The sequence below is a fragment of the Cygnus olor genome, chromosome 14 (genome assembly GCF_009769625.2).
Source record: "Cygnus olor isolate bCygOlo1 chromosome 14, bCygOlo1.pri.v2, whole genome shotgun sequence".
In the NCBI taxonomy this organism is placed as follows: Eukaryota; Metazoa; Chordata; class Aves; order Anseriformes; family Anatidae; genus Cygnus; species Cygnus olor.
This window is the reverse complement of record NC_049182.1, coordinates 11,009,771-11,031,155: the sequence shown is the minus strand read 5'-3', so window position 1 is coordinate 11,031,155 and position 21,385 is coordinate 11,009,771. Positions and strand designations below refer to the sequence as shown.

The window sequence follows — 21,385 nt, the reverse complement described above, 5'->3', positions numbered from 1 at the left end:
CAGCCTGCTCTCACTGACCCTGCTTTGGGCAGGGGGCTTGGACCGGGTGATCTCCAGAGGTGCCTGCCAGCCCCAGCCATTCTGTGAAGCTGTGAAACGCACCAGGTAGCACTGCTGTGGGCCAGGCCCAGGTCATGTAGCATGAAAAAGGGTACACATGGAGACACTGACGTCTCTTCTTTCCTGCTGGCCAGCTGTGAAGTCGCAAAGACCTAATTTTCCTTTGAAATGCCTAGATGCAGCCCTCTGGGTAGCACACTGAGCTTGCAGGGCTGTCAAACACATTAGGTGCCATGCTGGCATGAAGGGGCACTCTAGTGGCACTTTCTTTAAGGACTCTCGAGGCTCCCAGTGAATTGCAGCAGCAAGAACCCTCCACTTAAGTGCCACTCTGTTATTTAAGTAACAAGGTGGTCACAACCAGCTGAAATAGAACCTCCCGATGACTTTACAACAGTGTTTTTTCCCACTAACTCAGAAGTTCTCCATTTTCCTGCTACACTGGGATTTGTTGCTAGGTAGGCTATGTCCAGCCCCAGGACACAGAGGTGGACCACCATCAAGACAACCAAACCTAAGGGCTGTTAAGGCAGAGATTAAGCCCAGGTGCTTCCCCTGCCCCGCTTTTAGGTGCAAATTTATAAGTATGAATAACAAACAAGGGCCCTCTGGGTGAGAAAGGGCCAGGGATGGGAGCAGAGGTGACAGCAGCACATCAGCAGGTGCTTGCCTGTGAGTGTATTAAGAAAGAAGCATTTGTGACCAGCTGTCCTGTGGTCACTCAGAGCACAGAATCTCTCCTTTTGGAGCAATCTGACAGTCACAGCTAGATTGCTGTAACCTACGTTCTGCCTCATTGAACCAAACATTTCCAGGATGGTTTTCAGCCTTGGACAAGGGACCAGGACACCGGTGGAACTCAGGGCAGGTGAAACTGGGCATTGCCATGTCCCCCTTCAGAAACACAGAGACCGAACATCCCCGTTAGTGCTTTCCAGTGAGCTTTTGTGATGCTGTTGCGGTTCCCTGGGCCTCTTCCTGGGCAAAGAGGCAGGAGCAGAGTGCGAGATAGGAGGATGTCCTCCCCCTTCCTCTCAAGTGCAGCTTCGCGGCCGTCCCTCTCGCAGGCGCTGTTCCCATGCGAGGCTTGGGTGCGGATGTCTCCAGATGGTTGACCCAGATGGACCCGATCCCAAGGGCACGAGTGGAATGGCCTCAGATGTGGGAAATGGTTTGCAACCTTAAAGCCAAGTCCTTTATCCTCAGGCAGCCTGTGAACCCTGCGCTTGCCCCAGGGCTAGGCAGAGGCACGGGGAGGCTGGAAGTGACACTTCCATTGCTTGTTGCCGGGCCCTGCTGAGCCGCAGAGGTTTGTTTGGTGTGCCAGGAACTTGTGGCCACTGGGGTTTCCTCTCCTGCTGGGAGAAGCTGAGAAGGAGGCAGGTGGCTTGTGTGCATCCAGCTCCGACGCTCCTGCCTGCCCCCACGCTGCTCTTCTCCTTCCTCGGCAAAGCCCAGCCTGAGACGTGCAAGGAGCGCTGACCCCATGCGATGCCAGAAATGGTCCGGAGCAGGGCCAGATGGAAGAAATGGCCCCCGTGGCCGTCCCCCAGAAAGAAGGAGCTGCTGCTGCCTGTGGCTGCCGGCGCCCTGCTGCGTGGCCGGTGGTGTTGCCGCGGCGTGGTCCCACTGCTGGGAGTGAGGAGGAAGGCGTCTGCCTGCTTGCGTCAGCTCACAAGTATTTCCCTTGCTTTCAAAATGCTGCGTCACCTGCCTTTAGTCGGAAAGAAGTGCTCTCTCCCACCCAGCAAGGAGGGGCTTGGACCTGACTGAGGTCGCTCAGCTAGCCAGGGCCACTCGCGACAGAAGCCTGGTTGCCAAATCCCCAACCTTCAGCCCCCTCCCTGTGCAGCTCTGGCATCTCCTGATGCTCCCTGAGCTAACGCTAGCGCTAGTTTATGACTAACGTGACTAATGAGGTAATGCAAACGCTAGTTTAGACTCAGAGATGTAGCAAATGCCGTTTCACTTACAAATAAAATTCTTTATTCAAATAAATCCTCTCCTTCTCCTTAGGGGATCTTGTTCTCCAAAGCTGGGCATTATCAACCTATTTAATTTCTTGGGGTTGGGACATGGCAGAGAGGACAAGGGACCAGGCAGGGGCTACCCATGAGAGGTGACTGTGTGAGAAATCCAGTTCCTGGGGTTTCAAATCAGTCAATCGCTTACACAAATCTGGATTTGGTGAGAGCGTCCAGGCACAGATCAAAAGCAGCAGTTCCTAGATATGATTTTAGTGATATATTTTCAATCAGCCCCGCTCAGGAAGGAAGGAGGGAGTCACCGGTTTCTGTTCTGTTCATGTTCTGCTGCCACGTGGCTGTACCGACCACAGAGGGATGTAGCCTCCTCGCAAAAACAACAAGGGGGCATTTCAGGGGTTGCCCAGGGTTTGTTCAAGGGCTCACTTTTTCTGGTCAGGCTAAAGGCGTGGAAGGCAAGTTACCCTAATGAATGGAAATCAAAATGGAAAGAGAAAGTGGTGAAACCTTAATGCTACAGCAGGGCAGGAGGTGCCCTCTGTTCTCAGGGATGACTACAGGGCTCAGAAACGTCAGGGCTTCTTTTTCAGAGTTTTAAGTGTTGACGTGGCAAGGTGTTGGTGCTACTGCTGGGAAGTAAGGGACGTTCTGCTGCCCCTCAGGACAGCCCCAGCAGCTGGAAAACTCAGCGCTGCCACAGCTGGGGGGGGCTCTGCAGGGAGCAGGCAGCAGGAACAGGGGAAAGCAAAGAAAGAGGCAGAAAGAAGAGTCAGTCATAAGGTTTTGAGGTTTTCTTAAGGCAGATACTGGAGGACTTGCATGGTTTTCTAATGCTTGGGGAGAAGGCGTTTACGTAACTGTACATGATTCAGCACAAAGAAACCATCTGGAGACAGCAAGTCCTTCCCCTCCGTGTCAGTGGCGGCACTAAGAGAGCACGTAAATAACACAACGGGAATGCAAACAGCGTCGCCATCCCCGTCACAGCCTTCCTGCACGGCCACGCTGCGCAGCAACCCTCCTGCAGGACACACGGGGCTCCAGGGAAGGCGGAGGTGGCATTAACCTCCCAGGGAGCTGGCATCCTCCCCGCACACGTCCCCAGCCTGCACAGAGCAGCACGAAGCAGCTTTACCCTGAGCTGGGGACTTACAGGCAGCTTCCTCTGCAGCAGTAGCTTCTCACTTCTGTTTCTTAAGACCAAAGCAAGCCTGGAGGCTCCTGAATAGCAATGTAAGCAGCCTGCTCTCATCCAGCCAAAGAGGCAGCAGGAGAGAAGGCTGGGCAGAGCAGAGCCTGAAGAACAGCAGAGCCCAGGACTGCAGCCGTACCTGAGGCTGGTGGGTCTCCTCGTGGTGCTGTCTCCCACGCAGAGCACATGGGAAGCTTTATTTTGAAGATCAAATGACATGTTAGGCCTCTGGGAGATCCTTGCAGTAAACTATTTCTGAGAGGCTTCAGTATGGCTCCAGTATACCACATCTAATGGCACTCTTCCCCTTCCCCTCCCCAGGATATGTGATCTAACAAAAAAGAACCTATTTTTCACCTCTCACAACAGTAACCTAAGAGCAAACACGTGCATTTCACCCTGTGTATGCTGAGGTCACACGAACAGCTTGCAGTGGCAGTTTTCTGCAATCATGGTTATATACTGGTGCTTGGAGGATATCACTCCTGGGAAGCCCAGTGGCTCTATCATCCCGTTAAATCGGGGAGGAACACATGAAAAGTACATAAGTGTGTGGGCAGGAAGTGAGATGGAGCGCTGCCTGTCCTTTATTCCTCTCTTGTGCAGTAACTTCTTCAAAAGTGGCTCTGGAGCTTAAGCCCCATTTTCAAAATTACCTTGGGAAATCATTCACATTTACTCCCCACATGAGTAACTTCATGAGAAGAAGCCGAATTCCTTTTCCCTTATCCTGCTCATCCACATCAAAGGGTGGAGCAAAGAGACCTGTGCCAGGGCTGATAAACACTCCCAGACTTTCCAGGGCTAAACCTGTGAGGAAAATGCTAGGCTTCACCACAGCGGAGCTCCCTCTGCACCTTGCTTTCCTTCAAAGCGAAGCTGCAGCTGCCCAAGCAGGGGCTGGTGCTCTGAGGTGCTGGACACAGCTGATGGTATCGCAGGCAGACACAACACCGCCCCACAGCAGGCTGCTGTTTGCAGCACAAACAGCACGAAGGCGACTGCCAGGAATCCATGGGTGGAGCGGGCATCGCACCTGGGTAAATACAGCCCCAGCAAGAAGGCCTTTTTTTTCCCAGAGCCCGGCTTCGAGCTGGTGATTGCACCACATCAGCCCTCGGGGGCTTTTCTGCATTACTCTCTGGCAAGCAACTTCGTGAGTGAGTGAGCAAATGGTTGGCATCTGCCACGGAGCTATTAGAAGACTTCCCTGTGAGGTGGAGCTTGGCTTGTAGATGATCTCATGGTTTCAGTCACGGTGACCTGCTGCACTTGATGGATGCACCCCTTCCTCCAGTGCCCCCGCTCCCACCCTCCTGTCATTCCTGTCTACAGATGGGTTTCCAGCCAGTGAGGCTGCAAGCTCAAACCTGTTGCTTTCCACTGCAAATCCCAGTCGCACACATGACAACAGCAAGACCTGTCCTCCTGGTCCCCAGAAAGGGAGCTGGAAGCGAGACAACCCCTGAAGAAGGTAACGAAAGGAGAGGAAGAGCCCAGCAACCCCCTTCCATAAACATGCAGAAATGGCAGGGGCAGAATGCGAAAGGGACACCAGGTTCTAATTTCAGCGATTTATTTATTGCAATTTCCCTGCTCTTTAGGAAGAGCCAAATCTTACCTCACGGCATCATGACCCTGAAGCCAGTGCAGGCTGTGAAGCCCAGCTGTAACCCAAAACCCCATTTAAAACACGGATGGTCCCAAGGCTTCTGCAGGATGACTGCCCTGCTATTTATTTATGAGGTGTTCAGGCAGCTCAGCTACAGCCCTCTGATGGTCTGATACAGAAGGGCTTTCAGGTTTATTGTATTTTCAATCAGTTGCATAGTTATGACAGCACTGACATCCGAAGCCCTCTGGCTGGCCTACTGGAGACTCACCAGCAGGTGAATATCAATAATCAGCTGATTCCTCCACACCTGAGCCTGAGATACAAGGGCTCACTGTGATGGCGAGAGGAAAAAGTGGGCTTCAGGATCCCTGGAGTTTCCAGGTGTGTGCTAAAATGGCCAATAAAGAACCAGTGACATGCCAAGGAACTGTTCCTGTGGAAGGAAAAGGAAAAGTTCCTGTGGCATGGGAATCCATCCAGAGGGAGTCCACGTGGAAATCACAGCAGAACTTTCCATAAATTACTGGAAGTTGGACGTTAACAACCTCCTTGTAAGGAGATACAAGGTGGAGCAAGTGAGATGCACACATAGATTCAGCTTTTTTCACCTCACCTCACAAACCAGTCCAGCCAGCCCTTTAATCACTCAGCAGCTCATCTCCAACTTGTCTCTATTTTTAACAGTACTGTGCTTGCAGGAGCTGCGGGTGGGGATGAGGACACCTGTGGTGACCGGCACCCTGCTGGCACAGGACGTGGGCAGAGCCCCAGCATCCCTCTGCTGCCCTCCTCGAACAGCCGGAGGGACTGAAACGCAGCAATGTGAGCAAGGGGGTGAAGTTCAGGGGACACAGGAATAGGAAAACGTGTGCTTCTGGGGAGTCCCAGACTTCTGTCTAGGGGAGAGGTGGGCACCCTGTTATCCTGCGTAGGACAAACAGCACGAAGAGCTTACGGGTGACTTCTGAGCACAGCACGCTCATACATGTCTACGTTACAGCAGAGGAATCCTCCAGAAATGCACAAGATGAGCTAATATGTCTAGTTTCTGTTAGTCATCTGCTTGTAACAAACAGTAATTGGAACTTCTGGCTAAAATCACCGGGGGTTTCCTCAGGCAAAGCCATAGCTTGGACCTGGCTTTGCCGATGCTATAATTAGCAGGAGTACTGAGAGGTACCCATTAGCATCCGCCGACTCCTCTGGCCCTATTTGCACCGATGGCTGTAATGCGCTGGCTTCTTGTATCACCCACGGAGGAACGTGGCATCCCTGGATGAATCATGCAAGAAGCAGGGGGGAAGGAAGAAAGCTCTCTGCAAATGCAGCTTTTTTTTTTGGCAGCTGAAGGAAGGAAATGGGGGGTGAAAAATTTAACCACTGTTTGGGGTTAATGAAAACGCTTTTGCAGGGCATTGATGTTGCTTTTAGATTAGGCGGGATCACTCTAAACTCTCTGCAAAATCTAACAGTTAATGACTTTCAACTGCAACTCGAAAGTTTCCTTCTTGGTGCAAAGGGTTTATCTTATCCGCTGGGGATCTCGCCCCGGTCTCTCAGCCTGCTCGTGGTGAGGCGTAACGCCGTAACAGCTCTTGTCTCACAGACAACCTCGCAGCACTCTAGGTAAGCTCTGGCAAAGTCACAAACGGTTTAATCATTAAATGAAACCGGATCGGGCTGAGGTTGAGATTCCTGCCGCGGCAGCCAAGAGATGACAATACCTGGCAGTTGTAAAGCATCTCTCCTCTCCAAACTCCCTGACACCGCTTGCAGAGGCATTGCCCTTCGCGGCTCCACGCGCCCAGCAGGCTCCGTCTCGCATCACACGCAGCGAGGCACCGCGATGTGCAGTGAGTTACAACACCGGAGCGCAGTCCTCGGCGCTCTCAGCTTCTAATCTGGTGCCTGCATCGCAGATGTTTGTCACCACGGAACATGCTGATATTTTCGTGCTGTATTTCTTCCTGTAACTCAACAAGCACTCCACATAAAAGCCTTTGCGCTTTAGGGAGGGTTGAGGTCTTGAGTAATTAAGAACATTTCGGCACTACTGGCTCACCCGTGTTTCCGTAACACCACAATATAACCCCAAATGCTTTTCAGGGATGGCAATGGACTTTGGAGGCTGAGAGCATCTCGATGTTACTCCAAGAACACCTTGTACATAAGGACAACTCCAGTCCAGACGCGGACCATGAACAGGTTTACACCCCTCACATGGCCAGGGTCGTGCCCAGGTCCTGGTCCTGCTGGGCTCCCTGCAGGAGGCCCAATGTCCCTTCAGGCACGGTGCAGCTGCAGGGCCCTCTGCACATCCTCCTGAGCTGCTAACAGCAAAACCATCTCAGCAAACCGGGGCTGATGCTAGCCGCACAGCACGCACCCATGTTACCACCAGTGCCGCAAACAGTGTGGCTGGAGCAGTGCAAGGGAGCAACGTGGGCACACCAGGAGAGATGAGCTATGGCGACCTGTCCTTTCCTAGCTACAGCTGCCGGCTGGCACATCTTGCATTGTGGAGACACCCCCAGACAACACATAAAATGCAGCCAACGAGCAGCAAAACTTCAGGGAGCGATGCTGGTACCAGAGCCCAAGCAGCATCCCTGCTGCCACCCTGCTGCCCAGCCCCTTCCTGCGGCTCTCCTGCGGGGAAAAACTGGCTGTCCCCACCTGCACCTCGCAGCTGCACCTCCTGCTTATCGCCAGGGACATTGCCGGGCCAGCGCAGGAGACGGCTGTCCCGATTTGTCTCCGTACCTGGCAGGCACGCTGGCTGCAGAGGCTCGCATGCTTGCAGAACAGCAGGTCCGCCTGCTCCACGCCCTCCCTAATCGCGCCTTGGCAGGCAGCGGAGCAGCTCCGAGGAGGAAGCAAGCTCATGTTAGAGGAAATCGCTGCTCTACACAAAGCTTCAGCAACGCGGGAAGGAACCTGGGGACTGAGAGGAAGTCGGGAATGTGTTGCTTTAAATAATCCTGCCTTGCGCCAAGGATTAGGAGGGGGCTTTCCAAAGGCACGGCCTTGTCCTTGTGTCTTCTACTGACACGAGAGGAGGAAAGAGATGCTTTAGGAAACAACCAGGTTGCAGGACTCAAGGGCCCCAGCTCCAGAAGGAGAGGGGTAGAAAATAAAGGAAACACAGATGGTGTATTAGGGCAGACAACTTATTTTTCGAAATTCCTAACAGATTGCCCTCATCTGCTGGCCATCACTGGTTTTCTCTGGGCATCTCTATCAACAGGTGGGGGCTGCTAATAGAAAATACATTAAAAACGCTTTTTTAAAGCCACCTTCTAATTCTTTCAGCGCTCATGGACATCAGAAGTTAAAAACCCCAGCTAATGCCAGCCAGAGCACAAGCAGGTACTACACAAGCGTTTGTCTGCCCCCATTTCTGAACCAAGACGGTGCTCTCCCCAGCTGAGGCTGTTCCCCAAGAAGCAATGCTTTCAGCAGGGACTCCTTCCTTGGCCATTTGACCTGTGGTCCTTTGTGGGATTCAACCCACCCCTTCCACAGGGTCACTTTCTTTAAAAAACTGCTGTGCAGGACACATTTTTCACATGACTCCAGCAGAAGTCTGCTGGGACGCTCCTAGTTGCTGGGACACCCGTAGTTGTGTAACCCTTCTTCCCTCGGCCACCCTTCCTTTGAGCTGAGAGCTGCAGCAGGCTGCAGGAGATGGCTCTGTGCCCTTTCCACTGTCTGAGCACGTGCTCGGATCCAAGAAAAACCTCCCTGACACATCGGGAAAGTTAGGAGAGGCATTTCACCAGCAGCAAAGAGCATTTCGACGTTTGGAGATTTTACTCTTGGTTTTACTCATTGCTAGCACAGCAAAGGTAATGTATTCTGGTCCATCAGCCATGCAGGCTCCTACGTAAGCATCGTGTTGGCAAAACACAGCGTCTATGCCAATATTTCCCCCTGCGGTTTGAACCAGCAGTTGCTGGCTCCTGGCTCCCACTGACAGCTCCGTGCGAGCTCCAGTGCTGGTCCCAGCACAGTGAGTGTGACGTGTGGCTCGGGGCTGGCGGCAGAGGTGAGCCCCGCTGGGATGTTCCTTCCCAGAGCTGCTGCTGGGACGGGCTCTGCTCCCAGTCGGAGCAGCTCTGCCCCACCGCCCCGAGAAGACAGAGGCAGCTCAGGATGGAGGAGAGGAGGGGATGAATGGTTTTCATCCCCTCTCACCCACGGTTCCCCAGCATTTCTCTTCCACCCAGAAGCTGTCCCCTCTCCCTGCCTCCTGCCTTCCTCCTCCTTCCTCCTCCTGCCAGCCCCAGCTAGCACCAGCAGAAAAAGGACGAGAAGGAAACACTAACGCAGGAGGGAAGAGGCACCAGTCAGGCTGCCTGTACTGAAATGCGGATCCTGCTCTCGTGGCATTTTCCAGCCCTGTCTCTTCTCCTTCTGCAATCCCTTTCCAGCTTCTCCCTCCTTTTCCACAAGGGACTCAGCCTCTTGCTTTCCACCCCAAGTTTTCTGCTGGTGTTTGAGTCATTTTCTCCCCTAGGGCCCATTTCTCATCTCCGTTTGTTTCTTTGTCACTGTTATATGCTCTCTTTGGGCAATATTTCATTTTGCCTTTGTTCTTTGGTTGCCTCCATCTGTCCCTTCAGCCATTCTCCTGAATGTCCTTCTGTTTCCCTCCAGTTTTCTTCACCAGTCTATACTGTATTTATGAATCTGTTGGGAGATGAAAGCTTCCTTACAGACACAGGACCTCAGTAAGCTGCAGCTGTCCAAATCTATGCTAGAAGGTTGGCTTTTCCAAACAGATTTATCATTATTTTTCATCTCCTGAGATTTGCAGTGTAAAGGGAACCTTTAGGCAGAAAATGTCTCCAAAAATCACTCCGATTTTGATACAAGCCTTTGGCTTTGCACATCAAATCACACAGGAAAATCCCCAAAGCTTTGCCACCTGGCTTTAGCCCTCTGAAATCCAACAGTGGCTTGTCTCTAGCACAGGAGCTTGGATGGAGCCCGTCCAGCCTGAGACCAAACCCAAGCAGACGAAATGCCAGCACCCCTCTGGTCCCTGGGGTCCAGGGAGGAAAATGCAGACTGGATGGGGATGCACGTGAGCTTGTTGTGCCCCTCAGCAGCACTTTGGAGGAGCCCCATGCTTCACTGGGATGGCAGGAGGACCAGCCTGCACATCGCCAGGATGGGGAGATGTGCATACAGGGCTGTGTGGCTCTCCTGTAAGGGTTTCCGTGCTATAAATAGGTCCCGTGAGGATCCCCTTTTAACAAGGGTCTTCCTCTGCAGCAGGAAGCCCTGGAGGGATGGGGAACTAACTGCACAGCCAGGCTCTAAGTGGGCTGAACAAATCACGCCGTGCAGTTACCGAGGAACTTGCTCCATGAGTCACAAAATGTCTTTCTGGGGTTCTGCTCTCTCTTTTTCCTGCCGTGCTTCCCCTCCCTGCAGCTCTGCTTTGTCTCAGCTGCTGTGCTGAAGGGATATGAATTAACTCCAGCAGCTGTGGATTGTGCCCAGCTCAGTGCCTTCCCCTCTGCCCCATCTGCTTCGGTGTGCACTTGCAGCCTTTTCTCTGGAATGTTTCTCAGCAGGAGACAGCAGGACCTCCAGGTCTTGGGTGGGACTTGCCCTCACTGCTCCCCCCCCCCGTGACACTGCTCCCCAGGCAGGAAGGCTGCTAACATCTCCGTTATGCAAAAGCCTGGCTAGCTCACAAGTGACTCCACTTTCCAGAAGCAGCGAAGAAGAGGACAGCCTGTGCCTGCGAGGACAAGATGAGGGGAGGGGAGAGCTGAGCCACAGCACGTCACAGAGAAACGCAGGTCCCTACCGGCGCTCGCTGCAACCCAAACCAGGCTGTGATGCAATGTAAGACACTGCTCTGATGTCTGTGCTAGAAAACCAGTCCTGCTGCGTCACACCGACCCCTCCAGCCCATCCGTGCCAGCATCTCCCTTCCCCTCCCACCTTCCACAGCAAAGATCTCTACAGGCGTGCCCTCCAGACCATGCAGAGCATCGACCGAGTCCCTGTCACGACTGGTTGCACCGATTCTGGTAATACAGTCCAGTTCAACAAGGGCACAGAGCATTACACATCTGCTTGGAAAATCTGTGACCTGGTGGTTTACAGCACAGTTGTCCTTCATGTATGGCAAGCTGGGTACAAAGAGGTCCTGCTCGAACCGGGCTGGTTTACACAGAGCCACTCAAGGCACCTGGGAAGGTGCTGGGGGAGAAGGGCCCAGCACTGCAAATCCCTGGGGAGAGCATCCTACAACAAGCCCACAACGTCAACATCTCTCTGTATTGAACTGCTGGGGTGCTACCAGGGTGTTCCTCATCCCAGCACGAGGGAGCTATTGCTCTTTCTCATCTTTAGCTACAAAGCAGTTTGTCCTGCCCTTCCTGCTCAGCAGCTCTGAACTCCAGCTTTTGAGCCTGACTTGTCTCTACAAAGAAGAGTCCAGACTCACGTGGAGGCAGGATATCACTGTAGGACCTGGGTTATGGGGAGATGTCACCACAACCTACAGCCAAGACTGATAGGGATTTATCTCAGCATTGCTCCGGTGCAGGGCAGCCCAGCGGCTGGCAGCAATGCCCTCATCTGGGTGAGACACCGACCTCGAGCGAGGTCCTGTGCTGGAGGGGAGGGATGACAGCCTATGCCCAGGCCCACCTGAGCAGGACAGCCAGATACAAAGAATGGAGAATAAGGAAACATCTGAACAACACCACCACATTTCCCAAAGAACAGATTTCTACAGAGAAATCTATTTTCCCCCTCCCCTGTGCACAGACGTGTTGGGTCCCCCCATCTCTGCTGCATACAGAAATGCTTCCTTTCTCACTCAGCTTCTATCAGAAAATGGGGAGTATCTCTCCCTGAGCAGTTTGCTTTCAAGGTGCTGCTGTCACAAACCCACTGCTGTCCACACCGTCGCCCACGGGACCCCCACCCAGGTGACACCGAGCAGTGTCACGTCCCGGTCCTGCCGGGCACCCAGCAGGGCAGGCACCATTTGCTCCAGTGCCAGCAGGCTTCAGAGGCAGGATGAGCAATAGGGATTTGGGGGCAATAAGAAACGCTGTTGGCAGCATAGATTTTGCTTGGGCTGATGGTTGCAAAACACTAAATATCAAAGTGAGGGCTGTCCCTGCCCAGGGATGAACAAGCATTTCTTTCCGCCAGAAAGAGAAAAGATTAAGGAGGGATATTTCACACTCGCATACACTTAAGAGGAAAAAATATTTATATGAGGGAGAAAGGACTTGGCAGGGTTTTCCCGGAGGCCCCGTTTGCTGTTTATGCGTTTCTCAGGACGGGGTTGATGTTGCGGAGCCCAGCGGAGGAGGCCGAGCCCCCACAGCTGCCGAGGCGGGGGCGCAAGCGGGGGCTGCGCGCAGGCTGCCTGCAGGGCTGGTGAGAGATCTCGCCGAGGCTGCTGTTGCCTACGCCTGCAATGAAGTCATGTCTGCGAGGCTGCAGGTAGCTCCGGCAGCGGCTGCTGTGGTTTCCTAATGACATTCGTTTGGCATGGCTGGGGACCAGAGCCAGGAGGGGGTGCTGGGAGCCTCAGCACGGGCACCAAGGGTGCTGGGAAGCGGGCACTGGGCTCTAAGCACCTCTTAGGACCAAGCCTAAGGTGGGACGTGGTGAGAAATGTTCTCCAGTCTGAACGTCCTGTTTTAAAAGGGTGGATGGCAGCTCAGGCTCCCACTGAGATACTGAAGGTCTGAGTCCCTCTTCCAAACCCCTGCAGTTGGCAGTGGTTCCTGTTTCTAGCTGGAGCTCGCTATCCCTTGAAAGCACAAAGTTACAAAACCATAAATGATTACAATTTGGGCACCTGCCGCGCTTTGGAAGTGCCTGGTGCAATCCCTCCCTGTCCAAGCCGCACTACGATTCCTGTTCTTGTTTCTGGAAAGGAGAAGCCTTGAAACGTGCAGGGCTTGCACTGGCCTTTGCTGCCAACGCTTTCATCGTGGTCTTAAGTGGCATAAAGAAGGCAAATACTTGTCATTGCAACACGCAGGGCTGGGATCTTGCTTAACATAAAGCATGCTATTTCTTCACCCCACCTGAGGCAGTGAGAGCAACATGATAGGGCTGGGCAGCAGGTACCAGAGGAACAGGCTGGGGCTAGGATGCTTTTCCAAAGACCTCCCCAGAAGCTTTTCCAATCCTAATTAGGAGATAAAGCAACCTGAGACAGGCAGGAGAGAGCCACCACACTGTGCTACTGTCCCCCCACTCCTGCGGTTCAGGGCATCGTTGCTGCTTCACCCGAAGCTCCAAACCAGCACAGCTGGAGATGCTGCAGTGAAGTTTGCTGAGCCAGGACAAAGGAGCCCCAGGAGGTGCACAGCACCCATTGTGGGCATGGTGAGACCTCGCTCAGGCACCTCAGAGGGAGCTTTACAGTTGATCCCTGTATGCACTGCCCCTGCGTTTCGCATTTCCCATCCCTGGGCTCTGTGCTGGACATCTGCGTGCTCCTCCCAGCGCTGGGGAAGGCTGGCACCAGAGACCAGCAACAAAGGATTAAAAGCCCAGCTGTCCTCGACCCTGCTTCTTCAGCAGCCCCACTCTGCCACCACATGACTGCGGCTGTTTGAAGTCCAAACAGGCAGCAGAGCAGGTGGGTTTTTAAAAAACACTTTTGCTATGAGCCCCGACACAGGGGATGGAAACCAGAGAAGCCTTTTTACAGGGAGATGCTGAGCACCCCCAGCTTTCCCAGTGCTTCCAGGTAAGGAGGGCTCACAGCACTGCACAAACGAATGAAATTCTCTGCCACTTGAGGCTCCGTGTGCCTCCTGGCCTGCACCAGGCGACTCAGCTTTGTTTTATGTTTCACAGGAGCCCTGAAGGATTCACTGGAAGAGTCTTGGAGAATGTGGTAGATAGAGCCAGAACAGCTTCAAGCAAGGACACTTGACTACAAGCATACCATAAATACTCTTTATTTAAACACAACGTCAGTCAATAGAACCTGCAATAAATACTCAAACTTTTGAACATACATGTCCTCATCTATGTATCTAGCCAGCACAAAACACCTTTACATTTCCTTGTTTAGATACAGACCTATATATCACTGTATATAGATAGAGATATATACACACACACATACATCAAAATATATATGCACTTGTGCAAAAGTAACCTTACCAAGGACAGTAAACAAGTAAATATTTCCCAATCCGCTCTCACTGGCAATATTGCAGTGAAGTTCAGTTGTATGCTCCTGCCATTGGGAGAGTGAGAAAACAGGAGAAAAACTGAAATTGCATGCATGGAGAAGCAGCAAATCCACTTTTATCATGATCAACAATGCTGATCAACAACATTTGTAAGGGCTCGATGCCCCCTGAAATACCAGGCTTGATTCAGCACCCTTACAGACAGCAACCCCAGCAGATACCCACTGCCAAATCCAGGTGAATCAGGGTTGTGTCGAGCTCTTACAAATAGATCCCATGACACTTACCAGGAGAGATAACCTCCTCCCAAGCTCTGTGTAAACTTGTTTCCAGCATGCACAGCTCTGTCTAGACCCGGGCTGTGTTACCATGACCCTAGCGGAGCTGGCTGTACTTTGTTCGGTGGCAGGCAAACAGCCTCAGCACTGCAGCTGAGGGTGCAAGGGGCAGCAGTTGTGCCCCAGGGTCTGCCTGTACCACCAGCTGCAGCTCAGACCCTAAGGAACAGCTGTAGAGCATCTCTCAAGAGGCAGAGATGGGCAGAATATTCACTGCCCTGCTCTGTAGTATCATAAAAACCACCTACAGGTTCGCTGGGTGCCCCTGCAGCTGGTGACAGGGGAGGAATGTCAGTGATAAGAGGGTGCAGCTATCCCGGCTGCCAAACGGGGATGTGTGTTCACTGCAAAGTGTTCTCTTTGCCCCCAAAAGAAAGGTTAGGGCTAATGCTCGCTTTCAAAGAGCTCCGATAAAAGGCTAACCGGGGGAAGAAGTGCTCAGCCTGCTGGGCTCAGCTCTCTGAAAGAGCCAAGCTCTCACACTTAAAGAGACTTTGTTGACAGGAAGATGCCCAACAGTGGCTGTAGTCCTATTCCTGGACCCGGGAAGCCAAGCACAAGTGCAAAAACAGTGATGAAAGGAACCTTAATCCTTGCAAAACACTGGTCTCGGGGAGCCAGGGGTCACACCACCTCTCTGCCAAGCAGAACATCCAAGGCCAGGGTGGTTTTTCAAAACAGCCCTTGCTCATCTAAACCTGAAGCACCACCCTTGGATACTATGTACACTGCAAACATGAAGTGCAGGCACACAGCTCTGACAAGTTAGCAATAGACATGGGTCAGCCGAAGTACGAGGTGCTTCCCCAGGGCTGGATGCTTCTGCAGACGGCTGGGGAAGGGGCAGCCCCCCTGGCTCCCCCTTCCCACCCTCCCTGTCCCAGGACACAGCCAGGCTGCTCGGGAAACCTTTGCTTGCCTGCTGCTTTTACAGGAATGGCACTTTCTATTTGCTGACAGAGAGCAGAGAAGGGAACGTGGAAGGCAGGACATCCTCCCCCCCGCCAGAGGAATGAACATGCTCATAAACTCATCTCCTTGGGAAATGGATTCATCATACCAGTTAACACAAACACGCAGAGGCAGGGGACCGGCAAAGGGAGGGGGGAAAGCCTTTCCCTTAGCCACTGCGGGTGATTTGGGCTCCTGGCAGCTGAGTATTGTAATATCAGAAGGGCAAGAGATGCTGGGAGAGAGACTGCAGCCTGCTGTTTACTCCTAGCCAGCCCTGTCAATGCCCTCCCCCCTACAGCAAAAACATGTCCCTTATAGTAAATAAATACATAAATAAGCCCTTTGAAAAGCACAGCGACCGTGACGTGGCAGGGCTGAAGAGCACGGCGTGTGCCTGCTCGCACACCCACTCTGGAGGAGCGGGGCTCTCCTTTCTGCACTACTAAGCCCTGGCCTATTTTCAAGCATTTGGGAGGATTTGGTAACTTAAGTCTCTTCCCTCCCTCCCTGCCGTATCCACTGCCTGGGCAGTGCCCTCAGGCAGGGCTCCCATGCTTTTCTCGACCAGAGGAGAAGCCCACACGGTCCGGACCTGACTTCACGGGCTCCATATGCCCCCCAACACCCCACAGATTTGTAGATGCCACCAGGTGGGGATCTGTGCCCAGCCCACCCCCCCCTGTGCTGCTCTCCTTGCACTCTCACAGCTCCCCAGCAATCAGCAGGTTGTATTTCAAGACCCGGGCTTCCCTGAAAGCGAAAGGTCTCCAGGAATGCTCCCAAGAGGCAAAGGACCGACAGAACTCGCGACACTCTGCCCGCTGTGGTGGACGAAGCCAAGACAACTCCTGATGCGGAAGCTACAGCTGCCAGAGCAGGGCCACCCGCAGCAAGGACAGGATTTTTAACACAAAAGCTGCATTTGTGACACTCGTCTTGAGCAAGACGTTAAAAGCAGTAACAACCTGTCTGACTGCGGCTGAAAGGGTGAACGTACCGCAGTGCAAAGCCCCAGTTTGTGGAGCCCGCCCGTGCTCCGCACCACCGTGGCAGTGGTGTAAGGTACAAACCAGCAGCACCCAAGGCAGCCTGGTCAGTTTGCAATTACAATCGGGTATTTCATCACAGTGACTGTCCTCTAATTAAGTCACTGCTGTGTTTTATCAGATGTACTTAACCTGAGTCAACCCTCTGCTAGTGCAAATCCCAAGTACCCTAAAATCACTGTAAGTGGTTAGTGTCCTGACTTAAATGTTCCATTTTTGAATGCCTAGCATACATCTATAAAATTCTTTTTATTACAAAATATTTTAATAGGCAAAAGGATTCCTTTATATAGCTTATCTTTTCAACCCTGGAACAGGAAAGGTTTGTCATGTTTGGCTTTATTGGTGCCACAATATTTTGTCCTCAAGTATTTCTCTTTTGGCTCCCGCTGCCTCCAGAACTGAGCAGTTTGTATTGTACCCGTTTCGCTAGTGCTGCCTTAGAGGAACAAAATCAGTTCTTCAACACTCAGACTGCATTGCAAGCCTGACGTTTCCTAACACTGCAACTGAGCACTGCAACACAGAGATCAACAGACAAACGTCCCCTGTCCCTTCCACCTCTGTGCGCTGGACACTGCATGGGTTCTGCAGCTAACCATTGCTCATCTCTCAGCTGTGGCATACAGCACCATCTGAACTGTGAATATAACCAGCCAGGCAAGCAGAGTAATTATTTGGACAATAAAATCCTGGTCCACAACACATGCTATTGAAATGCAAACAGTAATTAATAATGGTAAAAATACGCAGAGCCACTGAGATGCGGGCACCGGATCTCTCCCGGCCCTGCCTTGGCACAGGACCCCCTCCCGCTGCGCTCCTGCTACAGCCTGCATTCCCCCGGATTAACGACAGGACAAATCGATCGTGACAATCAAGAGGTTAATTTTCACTTCCCCCAGAGTGCTACATGATAATCATGACCTGCAATGAGCTGAAGTGCACCTCTAACCCACGCGGGGCACCTACTCTGGACCCCGCAGCGCAGGTCCCTTCCTTTCAGTCCTGGTACAGTAGGAAATCAGCAGCACCTGACCCCACACAGCCTGTTAATGTGTCCTGTTAATGTGATCTGAGGAGCAAATGTTTTTGCAGACCAGGGGCCACCTCCTCCCTGTGGTCACACGCCGTACTGTGCCATCATACCCCTTGTTTGCTCAGGTGGCTCACACTGTGATCTCAAAGCTGAATGCAAAGGAGTTGGGGTGCACTGGGGCACTGCTGACGGCCCCACCAAGGAGGGCACGGGGGCAGGCACGGCATCAATGCTGGCAGCGAAAGGCCGGAGGGATGAGTTCTCTTGGGCACGTGCCCTGCCTCTGTCTACTGCGAGCTGGAAAGGCTGCAACGGAGCTGAGCCAGCACCCATCACAGCACCAGAAAAGGATTGGGCTGTTACAGCTCTTTGTCCTTCCCAGCACCCTTTCCAAGCAGGATCAGGGCTGCTTTGGGAAAGACAGAAGGGAACACTGGGAGTTCCTCCTCACCTTCCCCACAAAAGCCAGGTGGGGCTTTACCATGAGGAGTGCTGAGGGCTTACGGATGAGCCTGCTGCTGCCCTGCACCTTGCAGCACCAGCACCTCTCCTGCCCCACACCGCCCCTACAGGGGTGATTCCCCTGCAGTGCCCCCTGGGGCAGCCTGCTCGGGTGCCAGTGCCTGGGACAAGTCCAGAGCTGCAAAGGGAGCCACGGTCACAGGGGGACTGCAAAGGTGGGCAGGCAGAAATCCCACTCCCTCCCTGACCAACCCAGGCCAGCGCAAGCTGCTTCCTTGCAGCGCTGCCCCCCTTCAGCAGCAGCACAAGCAAAACCCCCGGAGCTCGGGGCAGGTGCCTGGAACTGCATGAGGAGAAGAGCCCCCATGCATGCAGTGCCCGAGCATCCCTCCCACGGGATAACACAGAGCACCGATCTATTTCTCCTCTATCTCCCCCAAGTATTTCTGAAGACACCACACTTCTTCATTCTCCTCGAGTCCCCACTCTCAAACTGCAGCTGAGGGTGAAGGCAAGGGGGGGAGCCCCATTTTCCCAGCCCTATTGCTGCTCTCCTCCAGTCTGGGACTGTCTCAGAAGAAGCCCTCAGCAGCACAGCCCCCTGTCCTGTCCCGTCCCACAGCCTGCACCTGCCCGCTCGTGTCTGCGTGCCCCTGACAGCTCTGTGCGCCCGCCGCCAAGTTTTGCGACCCGGGAACAAAATGCAAAGCCTGCCGCAAGGGGGAAAAAAAACCCTTAACAAACAAACAAACCTAAAGCCATCCCGCGGCCAGAGATGTGCTTCCAGTCTGTCAGTCCTCTGCAACAAAGTAAGGAAGCCCTCCTCCCTGCCCACCTCCTCGGGCTCTCTGTCACTTGAGACCTGAAGTTAAACGAACCGGGCACTTAAAAGCTTTGGCTGGAATCTCAACAAAAGGATGGTCTGTGACTGTGACAGCATCTCACCCAGCTTCCCGGTACCACACTCCTGAGCCCCACAGTCACAGTCCCACATTCTGGGCAGAGAGTCCATTTATTTCTACCATTATTTCAGCAGAAACTCCTACAGCACTTGGCAAAAGACTCATTCGTTGTTACTGGGAGTTGTTTAAATTGTCCCACCAACAGTAATAGCTGCGGTCAGACACAGCTGACCGAGTTACACTCAGCCCTGGTCCTAAGCATCCCTTCTGTGGGGAATTAGGCACAGGGTGCCCTCTCTGCTGGGCAGCGCTGGGAGCACAGGGCTCCTCCGGCAGCCGCCCAGCCGCTCACACTCCGGCCATGAGGTAGTTCAACACCAGACACCGTCAGGAAGTTCCTCCTGGGATGAGCTTTCTGCACAGCCTTAAAATACCGTACACCCCCCTCCGCTCCCCCCGGCTCAAGGGACCTAAGGTCGTGCGCCTAAATAGGTAGCCTCTGTGAGCAGCCAGCACGCCCGAGCCTCCCCGGGGCAGCCTCCCACCTGCCTGCAGAAGGTTTGCTGAGTTTTAGGTTTCTTGCAGCCTCTGGGTTTTAGGGGTGCTTTAGAAGAGGATCGATATTATTCTTGGGGGTTTTGTTTTTCCTTACAGAGAGAAAGGCTCATCTTTATAGCCAGTGTGCCACGCCAGAGCCCATCGCGTCTAGCTACCCACGAGGCACAGTACCTTTGCAGTGCAAAAAGCCCTCGGGGTTAGGGAAGGAGCCCTCTTCGCAGAGCAGCTCGCAGGTTTTATCTGATGCCAGGGGGTAGCCGTTGTCCTCCTCGTTGTAGTCGCTCCTGCCGTTGCTGTTTGAGTAGCCATTGGCATACATCTTCAGGGCAGACCTGCGGAGGCACAGGAGCTCCTGGAAGGCATACCTGAAGTCCGGGCTCCGACAGTAGATCAAAGGGTTGAAGGCAGAGTTGACATAGCCCAGCCAGTTCAAGAGGATGTACACGTACTTGGGTATGATGTCGTCCTGGATGACGTGCACGATGTTGACGATGAAGAAGGGCAGCCAGCACAGCGTGAAGGTGCCCATGATGATGCCCAGGGTCTTCAGGGCTTTGTGCTCCTTCAAGAAGAACTTGGAGGAACGGCGGTGCCCAGCTCGCCCGTTCTGGTCCTGCTCCTTGTTCTGGGTGTGAAACCTCCCCTCGCTCTTGTCTATCTTCTGCAGCTGCTTCTTGGCCACCTGGAAGACCCTGGCGTACACAAACACCATGACCACGAGTGGCAGGTAGAAGGAGATGATGGAAGAAGCAATAGCATAGGCTTGGTTAGTGAAGAAGTCACAGCACGTGTCCTTCTCATAGCAGAGGATTGCCTCGTCACGGTCTGCCCGGTACCAGTGCATCTGGATGGGCAGGAAGGAGGTGAGGGCCGAGACCACCCACACCACTAGGATGACCACGCGCGCCTTGCTCTTGGTCAGCAGGCTCTGATACTTGAAAGGGGAGGTGATGGCAAAGTACCGGTCCACGGCAATGACGCAGAGGGTCTCAATGCTGGCCGTGACGCAGAGCACATCCAGGGATGTCCAGAACTCGCACCAGAAGTTCCCAAACTTCCACATCTCCATGATGATGTGGCTGGCACCGAAGGGCACCACGGCCAACCCCATCACCAGGTCAGCGCAGGCCAGCGAGGTGATGAAATAGTTGGTGACAGTCTGCAGGCGCTGAAACCGAGCGATGGCTGTGATCACCAGCACGTTACCGAAGACGATGGCCAACACGATGACCGACATGAGGATCCCCATGCCCACCATCCACACGTCCCGCGACACCGTGGGGTCTGCGGCGCTCTGGTTGGTGCTGCCGTTGCCACCGGGCAGCTCGGTGCCCACCACCCCCATGACCCCCCCCCCCAACAACCCACCCCTCTCCCCGGGCAGGCGGCGGGGGCTTTTCCCTAGGGCTGTGCCGCCGAGGGGCTGCGCATAGGGGACAGCAGGTGCGGGACGGGCTGGGTGCCCGGGTGCGGTGCGGTGCGGTGCTGTGCTCGCTGCGACCCGCTGCGCTCCGCTCCCGTCCCGCCGCTCCGCGCCGCGCCCGCCCGACTGCCCCGCGCCCCTTCGGCGCCGCCGAATTTATAGCGGCACCCGCCGTGACATCAGCCCCGCCGCAGCCAATAGCAGCCTGCGCCGCGCCTCCTCGCGCGCACCTCGCGCCCCCCCAGGTCCCCACTCCGGTCCGCCCCCGGCCCCACGCGTGTCCCCACCTCCCCCCCGCCCCGCGCGCGGGGTGCGGGCACCCGGGGGTCCCGCGCGTGGGGCGGCCCCGAGGTGTCCCCTCTGTGTCCCGCGGGTGCTCGCCGCACCGTGCTGGCCCCGCGCTGCCCCGTGCTGGCCCCACGCCCACGCGTGCTCCTTGCCGCGGGGTGTCCCTGTGCTTCTCGCACCGCATGCGCCCCCACGCGCTCCCAGCCCTGTCCCCGTGCCTGACACCCACGGGTGCCACACTTGGGCGCTCTCTCTCTCTCAGGGTGTCCCCACAGCCCTTGCTCCACTCGTGTTCCACGCCACCTGGGGGTCCCCACACC

General features: G+C 54.2%; 1 protein-coding gene across 1 annotated transcript in view; it reads right to left on the bottom strand.

Annotated features, from left to right (window-relative positions):
• The window catches only part of LOC121077834 (beta-2 adrenergic receptor-like), a 32,256-nt gene extending 11,352 nt beyond the window's left edge, over positions 1 to 20,904 (bottom strand). Inside the window, exon 1 of the mRNA XM_040573403.1 lies at positions 19,526 to 20,904. Coding sequence (XP_040429337.1) covers positions 19,526 to 20,699 — 1,174 coding nt within the window. The 5' untranslated portion in view covers positions 20,700 to 20,904. The remainder of the gene's footprint in view (positions 1 to 19,525) is intronic.
• Positions 20,905 to 21,385: the final 481 nt, after the last annotated feature.